Consider the following 17709-nt stretch of genomic DNA (forward strand, 5'->3'; position numbering starts at 1 on the left):
TTTTATTCTTAGCTATGGACTTAAAATCAGCTGCAAAGTGCAAATAAATGTCCACTTAAATTATATTAAATGTTCTCCAATATAATATTACTTATTATAAAAATAAAGGACAGTGGTTAATTTTTTTTAAAGAAATCAACTTGCACAGATAAGGTAAAAAAATTAAAATCCTCTCTTCCTTCCCTCACTGTCTGTTGTCCAGATATACTCTTGTTTCCAATAGAACCTGTTCCTTTTAAGGGATATTTTCCCTTTTTTAACCCGTAGGCGAAAAAGTAGACAAAATAGCAAGAAAGAACGTAATTGGATTGCTGTCTAAATGACTATTTCTGAATTAAGAGGGATCAGCTCTCTTCTGCCTAAACCAGAAATGCTGTTTTGCTTTCAGATCATTTTCTTGGTTTTTTTTTCCTAAAGTATGGAGATACACAACCCTCTAATCAGAGACTTTTTGAATCAAATTTCATTTTAAGCCATGTCATTGGGATCTATTTAGGTAAACTTTGGTTTTACAAACTGATTTTCAAATTTCATTTTTTAATGCTTTTCCTCCAACATGTTGTTAGCATGAGTGGAAATGGAATTTGCATTTGAAACACTGATATTCACTATTCAGTCAGCCAAGAGGCTGTCTTCTTTTAATTTCCATAAATGTCAGTAAATGCCTCTTTTCACCTTTGGGTGAATAGTCAATAGAAAAATCAATGCTGTGACAAATGAACAGCAACATGATTTTACATATGAATTATTTAACAAAGACTATTTTTATCCTAGAAGGGAAAGACTTAAGGTAAAAATCAGCAGCAAATTATTAATTTATATTTATTAATATTATTCATAGAAATGCATAGCCACAGGAAGTGAGGAAAATTTGTATCTCATTTTTTAATTAGTTCATGTCATAGGACTCTGTTAATGATACAATAGAAAACCATTAAAAATTAGCAAGTAGATATATATGTAATAAACCTCATTAAGCCTTTACATAATGTTGTGCTTCCTTCTGGGTTGTGAGAGAGTTTGTGGTTTTTAACCCCTGAAGGTAAGTGCACAGATTATAAAAGTCCCACTTAGGGATGTAGAACTTGCAAGAGGTCACTTAGTCAAATTCTATCTTCACGTCTAATTGCTGTCTCCTAGACATTAGAAGACACAAAACAGTTTACAAATCTGGAGTTGGGGGGTGGTGAAGAGGATGGAGTCTAGATTCATGACTTTTAAATACCAAATCAACAAGATTTTTCTCAATAACAGGGAAAAAAGACACACATTATTTTTAACCCCATCCTGAGTTGTCCAGGTCGTAATCACCAGTGTCTTAAGTAACAGTATTTTCTAAGGATTAATTTCAATTAAGGAATCTTCTTGTTAAAAATCTGCTGAAAGGAAGGGATTTTGTTCCAGGATGAGTATCCTAGCCCATAGGGAAATGACTTCAGACTGTGATCATCTATGCGTCTGTTCACATGTTCTGGGAGCTTGACATGGGCTGGTCAGAGGCATGGCTGTGTACTGAACATGGATGGCTTAGCTCCTCCCTTGCTCCATCCTTCCATAAGGGCAGAATGGAGAAAGTGGAGCTATATATGCAAGCCAGGCCACATTTTAGGGGGTCTAAACTGACAGGAGGGTGTCAATTTAAAATGCTGACCACCCCTTAAGTGCAGCCTACCTGCAGTGACTCAGGTGTTGCTTTCCAGTGGTGCTGGAGGAGTCACATTATCTCAGCTCCCAGTAAATACTTAATCCAAGTGGACCCTAAACTCTGAAGTTTCCAGATCTCTTCCAGGTGTCAAATTTTCAAATAAAAATCACAGAATAATTTCCAAGTGTATTATTAGATCCTCCACCAAACAATTTGTTTTCAAAGACATTTAAGCTGACAGATAGTGTGTGCCCTTTTCTAGAAGCCTGAGTTTTGCACCTGTTATAGAATAGTACCATTTTTCCCCATGACATCCAAAAATAATAATTCTGGGCATAAGATGTCTTAGTCCATTCTGGCTGCTGTAACAAAATGCCACAGACTGGGTGGCTTATAAACAACAGAATTCTATTTCTCACAGTTCTGGGGGCTGGAAGTCTGAGATCAGGGTGCCAGAGTGGTTGGGTGAAGTCTGTTTTTCAGGTCACAGACTTCTGGCTGTGTCCTTACAGGGCAGAAGGGGTGAGGGAGCTCTGTGAGGTCTCTTTTATAGGAGCACTAATCCCATTCATGAGGGCTCCACCCTCATGACCCAATCACCTCCCAAAAGCCTTATTCCAAATACCATCACTTTGGGTGTAGGACCCCAACATGTGAATCTGGGGGACACACATTCAGACGGTAGAATAGGATAAGCCTATTTGATTGCTCGAGGCATTGCATCGTTTGGCCACCCTGAAGTCTAGGGTGACTGTCCCACGCTCTTCAATGACCCCTCTCACCAACCATTCAAACCCATGTAGGCAGGTCTGAATTCAGAGTAACTAATGAGTCCGGGACGCCTCACACCCTGTGTGATTTCAGAGCAGCAGAGCATTTTTAGTACGTTCCCAGGGCTTTACAGTGTTTGAAAGGGTCTTATCTGAATCTGTGAGATGTGAATTACATCTCAAGTCTGAGAATTCATCCACAGTCCGTCTGGCATTACTCAAAGGCACTCTCTTCCTTTCCCTTCCCAGAAATTGATGGAGGTGTGGTGCTCAATTGCCCCCCAAGTTTACAAAAAAGTGAAACCACAAGTCTAATACACCGTGATGACATTTGTCCCTTTTCTCAAACATGCATCTTGGCATTCATACACTGACTCCATCCAGACCCTCTACGTAAGTGCATTGGATGCATTGTGCTGGGCAGAGATTAATTTACTAATTTACCAGTTTTAGACTCTAAAGGACACCCATAGTCTTGTCAAGCAGTGACTAATTTTACTCACAGGGAATTCTACCCACTTAGATCAGCATTTTCCTCCCACTTGCATATTATAATATATATGACCCTTTTTAAATAATAAAAAGTCATCCTTGACTCTTAACATTTCTTAAATTATTTCATTATAATGTTAATTAAGTGTATACACATATCGTTACGTAAAATATCTTTATCCTTTTAGCTTTTACTACAGCTATAAAATCAAAGCCAATTTACAAATTGAGTGAAACAAAAACCTACAAAAGCAAGAAAACATTAAAATTCACAACATTTATGTTAGGTATGATTTTCTTTAGCTGAAATTACTGTTGAAAATATGAATCTGGTACTGACTCAAATCCATGAACTTTGGTACAGATCTGCCATCTTGTGCCTTTGATTGGTCCCAGTCTATCACTTCTATGTGAACTGCTAGGCAACCTACCCTACGATGTCAAATCACTTAGCTTTTTATTGCAGGAAAGTGCCTTATTTGAATATCAAATCCATCTACCTTTTTCTCATTAACCTGAAACAAGATAAACAATATTACCTGTGTCAATCTGCTTGTAAATAAAAACCGAAGTCAGAAAATTAAATCTCACTGAGCGCTAGCTTAAAAAGTAGGTATTCAAGTGATCCAAAGCACATACAAATAAAAAAGCAAAATATTTTAGGCTGTCCCAAGAACTTGAGGACCCCTGAAAATACATATACAAATCCGTTTCCAAAACATTTAACTGTTGTTTAAACTACTCACTACTGCCCTTTATATCTTACTCTAAAATTCAAAAAACTTGTAGACCTTCTTCTTGCATAACTTTCTTTAGTTGTAAATCATATATAAATCCTAGTTACGTTATAAGTCTAGCGTGTTGCTCAGTATTTTGAAATCTTCTTGTTACTAAGGAAGGAAAAGACTATTGTATATTTTTATAGGGCCACAAATTGTGAGAAGTACTTTCCTTTAACATTATCTGATTGAGTCATCAGGATAATCATAATTCAGAATGTTTAGGGATTTTCTCAAGTCAAAGAGTTAACCATGACACAATCATTATTGCCCGTGTTTATAGAGCACTCATTACATTTTTAGGGCACTCTTAAGTAGCCCAGATCTGTCCTTTTGAGGTAGATGATTACTGTGCACCCACTTTACAGGTGAGGAAGCTGATGGGCTTGCTTAAGGTTACACAGCCATCAGGTGCCAGATTCAGGATTCCACTCCAGGCACCCTGGCTGGAGAGTCCTGGTTTGTCAACCATCCCACCCCTGTTCACACCAGAATCAAAGTCCCGTGGGTTTGTGATTCCCTGTTAGAGAATGAAGTTCAGTGTCATTACTGGTGCTTGTCTACATCAAGCCCCGTGGAAGTGCCTTCTTTCCCCCTTTCTACCCGGTGCCCATTTCATTTTTCAAAATTCAGATCAAAGTTACCACCTCTGTGAAGTCTCTCCAGACCTTCCTCCATACAGCCCCCTTCCCCAGGTAAACAGTGAAAAAAATTTTTTAAAAAACCTCCCTCTCGTTGACCTACTCCATCTCCATGCCCCGTGCAGCATGTTAAGGCACTGACGTCATTGGCATGTCTAAAAATTCCTTTAAAAGCAGGGCTTTAGTCATTTTCATGGCACACAAAGGTGGTGCCACGTAGAACCCAGAGGTTCCTAGGTGTGGAACACTTCTTACTTTCCCAGCTACAGCTCTTGCCTTCTGGTTCTGAAAGAGAATGTTTTCATGTACAAACACTAGTCTATAAAACATGCCAGAAAAGAAAATAAGTAAGGAAGTAACTATCTGAAGTGGTGGCATGGGCTGTAGATATAGCTTTTAAAGCAATGGGGAGCAGGATTTAAGTTAAAAGACACCAATATGACGTCCTTTAATCTCCAAACGAATCAGGATCAATGAGACCTGGGTGAAGCCAGCTGACTCCAGGCCCACACTGCCAGCGGCATCCTTAAGCCCCAGAGTCGCTTCTCTTTATGAAAAGAAATGGTTCCCTTTCGATACCAAAGCTATTTTGTGTTACAAAATCATTATTGCCTTTTTACTGATAATATTTAATTTGTTGTGAAATAACAAATAATGGTAAGGGACGCTGTAATGGTTTTTGTTACTACAAATAGGACATGAAATTTAAAGAATGACAAAACACTGATTTAGATGTTTTTACCGTGCTAGATAATATTGCAGATACTTTTTTTCCTCATCTATTTCTCGACCACAATTTAAATAACATTCATAGTTGTATTTGGTTGCTATTCTAAAATAGTAAAGCTCTTTCACTGCCTGTGACAAATATGACTCTTGTGCCTCATAACCTGATACATTTAATAAATCTAAATAAAGCAGATTAACCATCATTAGTCAGGGCATCCTGTCCTCATCTTCTCATCCGTTTATTGTCTCACAGATCATTATCTTAAACTACCCTTCGAACTTCATTGTGTTGAAAGTAGTGACCTATCAAATATCCTTACCCAGAATTTTAACCTTCATTTAAGGCATAACCTGTGAAGATTCCTTGTGTTTTTTTTAAATGGAGATCAATAATGTTAATATTTTAGCATCTCATTTATGCCATTCCAGCAGCTACCTTTCTATACCTATTAGATTTTACTCAATACCTATTAATCTCTGTAATACAAAGTTTCATGGGATCTCTCAAAAAGAGAGTGTATTCTGAGCATTAGTCTGATTATTGCAAACATCAGTCAAATTTTTGCTTCTCAAGGAAGCATGGAGAGCTCTTGGTGGTTGATTCAAAGATGGTATTCTTCTGTACCCACTACATTATTCAAGACATCGATACCCTCATTAAGAAAGTGCTTTCTAATGCTTTGTATGTATAAGTTTCACCTTTTATAATGTGCTTGGGAATTCAGATATTTTTAGTAAACGTTGAGAAGCTTTGAAAGGATAGAGAGCACTTTTTTTTTTTTTTTTTTTCAGTGAAGCAGTGACTCAGGGGATTTGGGACATTTTATGTCAAAATCCCTCCCCACAAGCCTAATTCAGATCAGCAGCTGCTGAAAGTCACTCTCAGTAGATTGGGCTGCCTCTATGGAGTGACTCCACCTCTAAATCTTTCCTGTTAACGAAGGTCTTAGCAGAGCGTCACACCTAGTGTATATTTTTGGTCATTATGAAAAGCTGCTGAAAAGAGTTTAGGATTGAGAATAACTATAGAATAGGTGTATTTTGTGCTTGATAAGAGGACAGAGTGTGTGGTCACAACAGCATGAAAATAAATACAGCACATGCCAGCCGGCTGCAGAAGAACAGCACCAACTGCGGGGTGGAGATTTGGATTCTGTTTTTATGCTTTACTCTGTTTTGTTAGGAATTGGCCTCCATTTATAGATACAGATATAGATATAGATATTTGCGTCTTTCTTTTAGATTAATTGAAATTTATTATTTCATGATAATTTGTTAATTACACATTCTATCATTATTCTTTTTGTACGTTCCTAGAGAATAAAGCATGAATCCTTGATTTATTTCGTCTTAAATTGTATTACTTCTGTCATTTCCCTAATACTGCTAGAACCTCAGAACCTCTGAACTCCATGTAACCCCTGCTGACTTTTGCAGTTTTTGTTGGCGCGTTGTTCTACATATGACTTAAAGTCTATAAGACATTTTCCAAACGCGTAACTTGTATTTACCCATGGATTTAATTCCAGTGTCCTTAATCCTGTCTTAAATTTCCTTTTTTTTTTTTTTTTTTTTTTCAGCTAGGATCATTTTCTTCACCTTAAAAAAAATAGTCAAGACCTGTGATAGCAAACCTCCTCGTTCTTGTTTGTCCAAAAACATTTTATTTCACTTTCATTTTTTATTTTTTTAATAGTAACCTTTTATTTATTTATTTATTTGTACATGTATTTTTATTTTTGGCTGTGTTGGGTCTTCGTTTCTGTGCGAGGGCTTTCTCCAGTTGCGGCAAGCGGGGGCCACTCTTCATCACGGTGCGCGGGCCTCTCACTATCGCGGCCTCTCTTGTTGCGGAGCACACACTCCAGACGCGCAGGCTCAACAGCTGTGGCTCACGGGCCTAGTTGCTCTGCGGCATGTGGGATCCTCCCAGACCAGGGCTCGAACCCGTGTCCCCTGCACCGGCAGGCAGACTCTCAACCACTGCGCCACCAGGGAAGCCCTCACTTTCATTTTTGAGGGATATTTTTTTTTGAGTCTAGAATCCTAGGTTGAATTACTTTCTTTCAGTACTTTAACTTGTGATTCATTGTTTGCTGGCTTCCAGTATTTCTGTTTAGAAGTCAGCTTTCATTCTCATTGTTGCTCCCTTGAAGGTATTGTGTTTTTTCTTGTAGATTTTGAAAACATTTTTCTTGTCATTGACCTTTGGCCTTTTTAATATGATCTGCCTTCTTTTCTTATTGTTGGTGGTGGAGTGTATTTATCGTGGTTTACCAAACTTCTTAATATGTATGTGGGTGCCGTTCACAAGTTTTGGAAACTTATCTCTGAATATTGCTTTGCCACTTTCTTTATATCTCGTCTATCAATACTTCTGCTACTCCTTTCCTGTTTATGTCTACTCTGCTATATCTTTTATTGGTCCATCTTTTTCTCTGTTCTTTTAAACATTTAATCACAGGTATTTTAAAGTCTTTATCTGCTAACTCTAAACCTGGATCTTCTGTGAATCTGTTTTATCTTTTGATTTGGGGTAGATTTCCTTGTCTCTTCCCATGTATAGTAATTTCTAATTGCATGCTAAGCATTGTGTGTAAACAAACTATAGACACTACTGATGATGTTTTCTACCTGAGGCGATTCCACCATCCTGTGTTAGGAAGCAAAGGTAAGAGATGGTCACCTCAATCCAATCAAATATTCCACAGTGATGGAAAACCAGCCTCCCTCTGGTTCTCCCCTCATCCTCAGGCTGCACTGAGAACCTGACAGGCGTTTGTTCATCAGCACTGAAACATTACAGTAGCTCCAGCTCTGCCCTTCAGAGCCCCTGGCCCCATTCAGCTGTGCACCCCACTCAGTTTCAAAATCTGCAAGTCTTGAAGATGAGACTAGTCACGCGCTTGAGGCTGTCATCTCCCCTGTCATACTTTTGCTTCTGAAGCACCTCTATCACTATAGGAGATTTTACTCTGCTTTTTTATAAGCTCTTGACTTAAGGCACCACTCGCTCATATAGTTGAAGAACTCAACAAATGTCCTTTGGGGAAAATGACCATGCATTTGAGGGTCCTCAAGTTTTCAAATTGTGTCTCTTGTTCCCATACAACTGCAAAATAAGGCATGGACTTTCTTTCTTTTAGAAAGGGCTCTCTAGACCTACAGAAGAATTCAGAATTAGCAAATGTCCCCAGGAGAAAAAAATAGTAGCTGTTAATTATTTGATTTTCTATTCACTCAGAAAGATTCTTCCCATCCAGAATTTTAGTTTCTCTAGTTCAAAGTTTTGCCAGAGCTTTCTGGTGTTTCAAAATTATGATTTTTGGTAATGTATCCCATTTTTGCACTTTTGCAATGGGAGCAGTAACCTGTCGTGACCTAAACATCCTAGGCAGAAGTAGAAGTTCCTTGTTTTGTTTCTAAATAGATCAATATTAAGTTGTGTTACTTCAGAAAGATGGTATCTCAAGGAAGTGTTGGGAAAATAATCTACTGAGATGATCAATTAAATATTCTCTCATAAGAATAAATCCAAGGACTGTATTTTTCAGAGATGGCTATTATATGCTGAGTGTGCCGAGGAACATGTATACAAATATTCAATGTCCGGGAAACGAGACTGAAGCTAAATGTAATCAACACAGCATCCACTAGTGGAGAAAATAGAGGAACTAAGATACGTTAGTGAAAGAAACACACAGATTTCACTCAAATCCCAATGAGAAAAAGAAATAAAGAGGAAGATGATATAAGGACGCTGGTCTTTGGCGTATATCAGGTCCTGGACACCAGCTGTTGGGCAAATGACAAGCACTATGGGGTAATAGGAAGACAGACCCTGGAACCAGACCTCCTGGTTCCACCATTTTCCATGTGACTTTGGGCAAATGACTTAGCCTCTCTGTGCCTCAATTTCCTCATCCGCCAAATGCTAGCACTGCTTTGTAGAGCTCTTGGGAGCGTTGCATGAGTTAATATTTGTAAGGGGCTTAGAAAAGTACTGACGCATCTTTAGCATTCTGAAGTGTTTACTAAATAACTAATTTTATGCACACCCTCTACCCGGCTCTCTTGGCTCACTTCCCTGACAGTAGAGGCAACCTGGCTTCCACACGAGTCTCCCAGCAGGAGAATTCTGACTTCCAGGTCATTCTGGTGCAGTCCTGGAGACTAGAGAGAAACCCCCTTTTAAGGGGGGTATACTGCTTTAGCCACTCACTTTCTATCAGTGCCTGGAGGTTGCTTTGGGGATTGGACGGTCACAGGCCTGTTTTGCACACTGGTTGTCTAAGCTTCAACTGGGAGAAATTCCTTTTCCTAATAACCAGCCCAGAAATCTAGTTATGTACTTCAGGTATGGGTTTGACCTCCCAGCTTCTGTGTTTTCACATCGTTTCTTGACATTCAGCCCATTTCTGTGATTCTAGGCTTTAAAATCTTCTTCCTCAGGTAAACAAGAGGCTTGGGTGTCCAGGTGAAGGTGTTGGCTTTAGAATTGTATGGAACATGGATGGCTTTGTTGTTTTCAAGTGACTCTCCTCACATAAGCCGACCACCATGTCCTGCTTTGTTTTATTCTCATTTATCTTGATGGAAAGGATGGAAGTGATGTGGGAACAAGGTAGTGGTGCCTTGAGGCCATCTCGTTCCCTCTGAATTCTCCCCAGTAGTCCCATTCTGATGTCCAGAATCTCATTTTGTTAAACCAGCATACTCACTACAGAATTGACGGAAAATTTGGTTTCTTCAGCGTGCAGCTGCTCCAGATGACTGGCCCCTGGCAGAGGGCAGAGCCCACAGCATGTAGCCTGCCTGTCCCCACATCCCCTAGCTGTCCCTGGGGGCAAGCTCTGCCTCTCTTCAGGGACCCCAAGGAAGCCAGACCGAGCAGCCGATACACTTGCACGTGGTGATGCCCTCCTGCAAAGATCCCTGAAGTTCCCATGTCTGTGGACTCCTGGGGCTAATGCGTGATGGTCAGAGTTGGGGTCACCTGACCTTAAAAGGTGTTGACTAGTAACTGTGCATAGACAGAGGGGTGGATCCTGGAGTGGGATGCAGCTGAAGAAATCCAGAAACATCTGTTATAGACAGAATTACAATCGTGATACATTCAATGAAGAAAAAGTCCAAGATGTCGTAAGAATGTATATAACAAGAGAGGGCAAAGGGCAAACAGACATGTGATTCTTTCCTGTATCACTGGAGGTACATCACCTGTTCCCCAGGGTACTTACCCTAACTGATTTCCAAGTTCCGTTCATCCTCCTAATTCGGCAGCTCACAGCCGACCTGCATTGGATGCCGTTTCCCAGGGCAGCAGAGCCAGGAGGTTCTAGAGGGGACGTCCAAGGTCTCTTTCCACCCCGTCAGAGCCTTGGCATCCAGGTGTTGCTTTTATACTTCTCATGCATTCACAGTATCTGATGCTCGTCTTTTTCCGCCCTGCTTCCCTCCCCCAGGTAATCCATCAGCTGAGGCTGTCCGAGAATGAGAGCGTGGCCCTTCGGGAGCTCCTGGACTGGAGGCGGAAACTCTGCGAGGAGAGAGGAGACTGGCCACAGATCCTGCACCACACGGAGCCCAGGGCACCTCCGCCACCTCCGTGCAAGAAGCCCACGCTCCTGAAGAAGCCCGAGGGGGCCTCCTGCAGCAGGCCGCCCCCCAAGTTCTGGGACACTACCCTGTGATGGGCCCCGACTGCAGACTCGCTGCCTGGGGATGCCAGGTTCACAGACAGAGGCTGCCCCTGGTACATGCCAGGGGCTCTGTCCGCATCTACACGAAAAGCACAGGACAGCCCAGTTAAATACACGAGATTCCCTGGGTGTGTGAGTGTGCGTGTCTCTGTGTGCGTGTCTGTGTTGTCTCACCCGTTCTGCGGGGATGCACTCTGATCTTCAGGCTCTGTGGTCCTAGGGCCGTGCTGCCCCGAGGTAGCGAGAGAAAGGCTGGACAAAGCGCGGATGAGCAGGGAGAGGACGACGGAGGAGGGGGACGCCTACACCGCAGAGTGGTTTCTATAGGGTCCGACCACTTGCTTCTTGCCCTCCAGTCATTTTACTCTCACACACTCTCCAGGACCTAGGTTTTATTTCTTTGTAGGTGTTTGCGTTTTATTGGAATTACAATCCTGTTAATGACTTACATGTTTGTTATTGTATTTTATAATTTTATGCAATGGGTGGTGCTCCCTTTCTTCAAAATACAGACTTTAAAAAATCATTTCCAGAACTCTTCTTTTCCTACATACGTTTTTGTTTAATGTAGAGTACCGAAAAATCCAGAGGCTGTGTTGTTGTTTTAGCTTCGCCGTTCCAAGCTCTGCAAACGTACAACTGGAGTCCGATGTCTTGTGTTTCATTCACTGATCAGGAGACGGTTCCTTCCTGTGCCCTGTGGTTCCAGGCACATGGGCTGTGAGCTCTTGATTGCATGTCTCACCCGCTCCATGTCCTCAGCCCTCCTGTGATGCGCCCGCCTTGCTTATCCGTGCGCTTCTGTTGGCCTCAGACCGTGGCGTCTTGCTCCTTGGAACTTTGTTCTCATACCAGCCTTTGCAAAGTTACTGTGCCAATAAAAGGGTACAACTCTGTTCTTCTGTGGTGTTATTTATGTGCCACTGTTGTTTTCCACAAACACTTCCGTTTCTGGATCAGATCAGTAGCGGCAAGGAGACCTCTGTTCGTGTGTTCTTCTCACAGCATCTTGCAAACTTTAGGATCTACGGTTTGTTTTAAAAGAAAGATTTTTATGGTTATTCATACATAACTACCAGGTAGGCCTACGTCAGTTGTAGGAAAAATATGTTAATTATTTAGGAATACTAATCGGCCAGTAAATCAGGAGAGGACTTCCATTGAAAGGATGATTTGTGATGCTCACAGGTCCCACACCAAGCCAGGGAGGCCACACGGAGAAGCACCTGGGTGCGGCCAGAGGCAGAGGAAGCAGGGGAGCTGGTGGGCTGGAGCTTTTCCTGTGGTTTCCTGGGAAGGAACGGGCGAGGCGGGTGTGCATGTGTGGACTGACGGGCTTGGATGGTTTCAGCCGCTCTCGGGCACAGAAGCTGCCCCTGGTCCTCTGGTTGCTGGCCCCGGGTGGGGGGATAGTGGCCTGGAGTGGGAGAGATGGATTGAAGGTGGTGGATGGGCTGTGGGCTCCAGAAGGGTCGGGGTTTTCTTCTATCTCTGGGACTTGGCCAGCCCTGGGCGGGGCAGTTCCTTCAGCCTCAGCCAGGGACAGATGTGGAAGCATCAGAATGCAGAAAATTAAAAGATGTAGTTGAGACATGGTTAAGTGGCAACAGGACTGATGTCACCCAACAAGTTCAGGGGTGTCCGCCCGGCTGCCAGCTGGACAGCCACCGAGCCTCACTCCCTGCTCTTTCTTCACACTCTCCCCGACATCCAACCTCCTAACCCCAGTCCCTAAGTAACCGCGACACCAATTCCCTTGAGACACCTGCTTCCTTGGCCAAGCTTTCACACTGTAGGCACTTCATGACCTTGGCTGAATTAAAAGTGGGAACTGGATTTCTCTTGCTAACACACATGGTGTTTTTATTTAGACCAGAATGAAAAGTGAACCGTCCAGGCATTCGACTTGTGAGAACTTGTTGCAAATGTGCATTGAGCACTTGCCGTGACTGCTTTGGTTGCTTTGCACGTAGTATTCCAACCCTGACACTGACATATGCCTTCCTGATAATTCTCATCATCTGGGTACCGTCCCTGAAGTTGAAGCTCAGAGTTTTAAGGAGGCTGTCAGAATATAAACCCTCATCTTTATGATTCCAAAGCTCATGCCATTTTAACTTGATAGACTGAAATTTTATACTTATTGTACGGAAGTCTATCTTGAAAAACTTCACTAAATGATCTTTTGGGGGGTACACCGCTGTGTGAAACTCTGATGGAAGCCTATTACAGGGAAGGTGTACAAGAAGCAAGCCACCCAGGCACATATGGATCCAAATGGCACACTCTCTGTTCTATTAACCTGGTCACAGTGTGGGGCTTGTGTAGTTATAACCTGATCCTGACCATCACCTACTCAAGCATCAGGCAATAGTAAATATTTAGTCTGTTTAGTAATCCCTTTGTCTCATCTAAGGTTGTGCATCTTCCAGAGCGAAAGGCCAAACCCCTTGAAGATTTTCTGACACACGGTCTCCTGACTCAGTAAGTACAGCATTTTGTGCATTGCTTTCTGCTCTCCACAGTGGAGAGATTTCGGTGTGTGTTCATCAGCAGCTTACAACCAGCTGATTGTACCCGTTCCACTTATATGATGGAAAAATCAGCTCAGACTCAAAGCATTTCATTGCCAGGAGAGTATTAACAACAATAATAGTCAAAATAATATGAGATAAAGTCCAAGTCTGTGGGGATATTAAAGGTACTCTCAGAGTGGTTCTCTAACAATTACAACATTGTCAAGATAATAAACAGGGGTGCCATTCTGGGTAATAAAGCACGGAATGTTACTCCACATAAGCAAGATTTCAACAATTGTGTATGTTTGCAATATATTTAATGATGGTATTTTAATTGCTATCAGACCATAAGGTATGAATTATGATATATTATCAGGCCTGAGACCTTATGTTTAGCAATATAATTGGTGTGAATTATTACCCTATGTTAAGACACTGCCCAGTCTTATTGCTTTAAAAAAATGCTTTATGAGAGGGCTCTAAAAACTACTATCAAAATGTTCATAGTGGGTTAAAATGATTTAAAATGCATTTTCCACAGTGGAAAAATATATCATTAGTATTCTTAAATAGTGGCATATAATTTAGTAGAATTATGCTACCCAATGAAAGCAACAGCCGATTAAAATCTTAGATTTGTAAATGAACTTCACACAGAAACATTACACAACTTGGACAAAAAGTATATTCTGAATTCCATAGTCTAGAAGGTTGGATACATTTCTGGGAAAATTCTATTCCTGTCCATTTTCAGCCAGACATCAAACTCAACTCTATCACAGTAAAGGACATGAAGTTATTACATAATAACATTCTACAATGGGACACATTTTACCCCCTCGCTATTACTCTGCACTGCTAATTTTGTCCCAACTTTTAAATGTATGTCTTTAGTTAGAAGTTAAAAAGTTTTTTTATTTTAATTCTCATTGGGAAATTTTCAACAAAAAACATTCAAAGCTGGAAAAAAAACCAAACAAACACGGTGTTCCAAGTAAAAGTTCAATGTAATTTCATTGCATTTTTCAAATTGCTTTTAGCTTCACATAAAAATCCAGGTAATGGAGATGAGAGCCATAATATTTCTATTTATTGTGCAATGGTATATACTCCACAATGTTCATGGTTTCCCAAAACAGTAGCACTGCTTTCAAAACACTGAAAAATATATTCTTTATCCCCATTGTACTTCCTTTACATCTTATTCCTAAGCAATGACTTTATCAAACAAATTCTACAATGTTCTACCCATATGAGTTACAAAGTTACCCACCTAGCAAGGGGTTGTAGCATGCTGAGTTACAGCCTGGAAGAATTACCTTTGTAGTTTTTCTCTTTACCTAAGTACCGTGGACCCCTGGGATGTTCCATTATTGTGGTTTCAGTAAGTTTCTCTAAAATCCAGGATGCTTTGTAAAACTTTAAAGATGACTTTTTCAAAGGGTAAGTCTTATTGGATTGCCTATAATACATCTCTATCACCTGTTCTAATTTCTCAGATCACTTTTCAGACTTTAAAAAAAAAATCTATGTCTAAAATATCATTTTTGTATGATCTGACAGCACAATATAACCTGGATTTTATGTCGTTTACCAGATCATTACAATGGCAGAAGAAAATCTTGATGTTTTCTCATAAGAAAATATCAAAGGTGAATAAATCTATGCATTTATTTCAATTTTTGTTTTATAATAAGAACGCATCAGATGTGTCTTCTCTTTCCTTTGAATTAGTCATCGACAGACATCCTGGCATATCTGCTAGCTTGCCTTTTCCTACAGCCCCAGGGAGCGTGTGCTGCTTCAAAAGGAGGCTCCAGAGCTGGCCCAGATGACATTTTCCTGATGTCACCCCTTAGTTTCTAAAGTCTAAAGAAAATGAAAGAGAATGAAACTATTGATAAATTCCAAAGGGGGAAGTTCAAATCTCTAAAGAAAAATGGAATAAAACCAAATTCAATTGGAGGTTTTGATCTTTTAAGATTTCTGCAAACAAAGAGGCTGGAGGTCCCTGATCTAAAACAATGGTTGAAAGTATATAAATTCTGTCACATTGTGAAGAGTGGTTTTCTTACTGAACCTATCTTGAGGGCTCTATTAAGCTGAATTGCATCAAACCAGGTCTTATATGATAATCAGAACTGGTCCACCCAGCAAATTCCTTGTTGTGGTGCACCCACATTATTGTTGAATAAAATAATCAATCTTAATACTGCAAAATATTAAGCGTTTTGGATACTTTTTTATATAAATAGGCTGTACATACATGTGTGTTGTAGGGGAAAGGGTTCTTCAGAAAATTCTGCATTTGGAGAACTGTTGTCATTCCCTTGGGCTCTGAAGCTGTTATAAGGGGATAATATTCCATATTTTAAAAAGCAAGAAAAGTTGCCTAGCAGAAGAGACGAGAAGCCACAGGAAATCCACATAGTCGTGACCTCAGCTCCTGAAGGCTGTCAAGGGCAGGGAAGTAGGGAATTCAAGGTGACATTGCGTAACTACTGGACACCAAGAACACCCACCTTCCAGCCCCTGGTGAAAGGCAAACCCTACAAAGATGGAATGCTTGGTGCCCAGAGCATCCAAAAGCCAAAAGTTGGCTCACAATGACTCTAAGAAAAACCTCATTAAAGGTCCAAGTTTGGTAAAGTTGCAGGATACAAAATTAACGCACAGAAATCTCTTGCATTCCTATACACTAACAACTGAAGTTCAGAAAGAGAAATTAAGGAAACAATCCCATTCACCATTGCAACAAAAAGAATAAAATACCTAGGAATAAACCTACCTAGGGAAGTAAAAGACCTGTACTCAGAAAACTATAAGCCACTGATGAAAGAAATCAAAGATGACACAAACAGATGGAGAGATATACCATGTTTTTGGATTAGAAGAATCGATATTGTGAAAATGACTATACTACCCAAAGCAATCTACAGATTCAGTGCAATCCCTATCAAATTAACAGTGGCATTTTTTACAGAACTAGAACAAAAAATCTTAAAATTTGTATGGAGACACAAAAGACCCCGAATAGCCAAAGCAGTCTTGAGGGAAAAAAACGGAGCTGGAGGAATCAGACTCCCTGACTTCAGACTATACTATAAAGCTACAGTAATCAAGACAATATGGTACTGGCACAAAAACAGAAACATAGATCAACGGAACAGGATAGAAAGCCCAGAGATAAAGCCACACACCTATGGTCAACTAATCTATGACAAAGGAGGCAAGGATATACAATGGAGAAAAAGTCTCTTCAATAAGTGGTGCTGGGAAAACTTGACAGCTACATGTATAAGAATGAAATTAGAACACTCCCTAACACCATACACGAAAATAAACTCAAAATGGATTAGAGACCTAAATGTAAGATGGGACACTATAAAACTCTTAGAAGAAAACACAGGAAGAACACTCTTTGACATAAATCACAGCAAGATCTTTTTTGATCCATCTCCTAGAGTAATGGAAATAAAAACAAAACTAAACAAATGGGACCTAATGAAACTTCAAAGCTTTTGCAAAGCAAAGGAAACTACAAACCAGACAAAAAGACAACCCTCAGAATGGGAGAAAATATTTGCAAATGAATCAATGGACAAAGGATTAATCTCCAAAATATATAAACAGCTCATGCAGCTCAATATTAAAAAAACAAACAACCCAATCCAAAAATGGGCAGAAGACCTAAATAGACATTTCTCCAAAGAAGACATACCGATGGACAAGAAGCACATGAAAAGCTGCTCAACATCACTAATTATTAGAGAAATGCAAATCAAAACTACAGTGAGGTATCACCTCACACCAGTTAGAATGGGCATCATCAGAAAATCTACAAACAACAAATGCTGGAGAGGGTGTGGAGAAAAGGGAACTCTCTTGCACTGTTGGTGGGAATGTAAATTGATACAACCACTATGGACAACAGTTCCTTAGAAAACTAAAAATAGAATTACCATATGACCCAGCAATCCCACTACTGGGCATATACCCAGAGAAAACTATAATTCAAAAAGACACATGCACCCCAATGTTCATTGCAGCACTATTTACAATAGCCAGGTCACGGAAGCAACCTAAGTGTCCATCGACAGATGAATGGATAAAGAAGATGTGGTACATATATACAATGGAATATTACTCAGCCATAAAAAGGAACGAAATTGGGTCATTTGTAGAGATGTGGATGGATCTAGAGACTGTCATACAGAGTGAAGTAAGTCAGAAAGAGAAAAACAAATATCGTATATTAACGCATATATGTGGAACCTAGAAAAATGGTACAGGTGAACTGGTTTGCAGGGCAGAAATAGAGACACAGATGTAGAGAACAAACATGGACACCAAGTGGGGAAAGTGTTGTGGGTTGGGTGGTGGTGGATGAATTGGGAGATTGGGATTGACATGTATACACTAATATGTATAA

General features: G+C 40.4%; 1 protein-coding gene across 1 annotated transcript in view; it reads left to right on the forward strand.

The window, feature by feature from the left end:
- Positions 1-11046, forward strand: part of MYO16 (myosin XVI) — a 406857-nt gene extending 395811 nt beyond the window's left edge. Inside the window, exon 34 of the mRNA XM_068526630.1 lies at positions 10522-11046. Within this exon, the coding sequence (XP_068382731.1) occupies positions 10522-10749 (228 nt within the window). The 3' untranslated portion in view covers positions 10750-11046. The remainder of the gene's footprint in view (positions 1-10521) is intronic.
- The last annotated feature ends 6663 nt before the right edge of the window (positions 11047-17709 follow it).

The sequence above is a fragment of the Eschrichtius robustus genome, chromosome 18 (genome assembly GCF_028021215.1).
Source record: "Eschrichtius robustus isolate mEscRob2 chromosome 18, mEscRob2.pri, whole genome shotgun sequence".
NCBI classification, from domain to species: Eukaryota; Metazoa; Chordata; class Mammalia; order Artiodactyla; family Eschrichtiidae; genus Eschrichtius; species Eschrichtius robustus.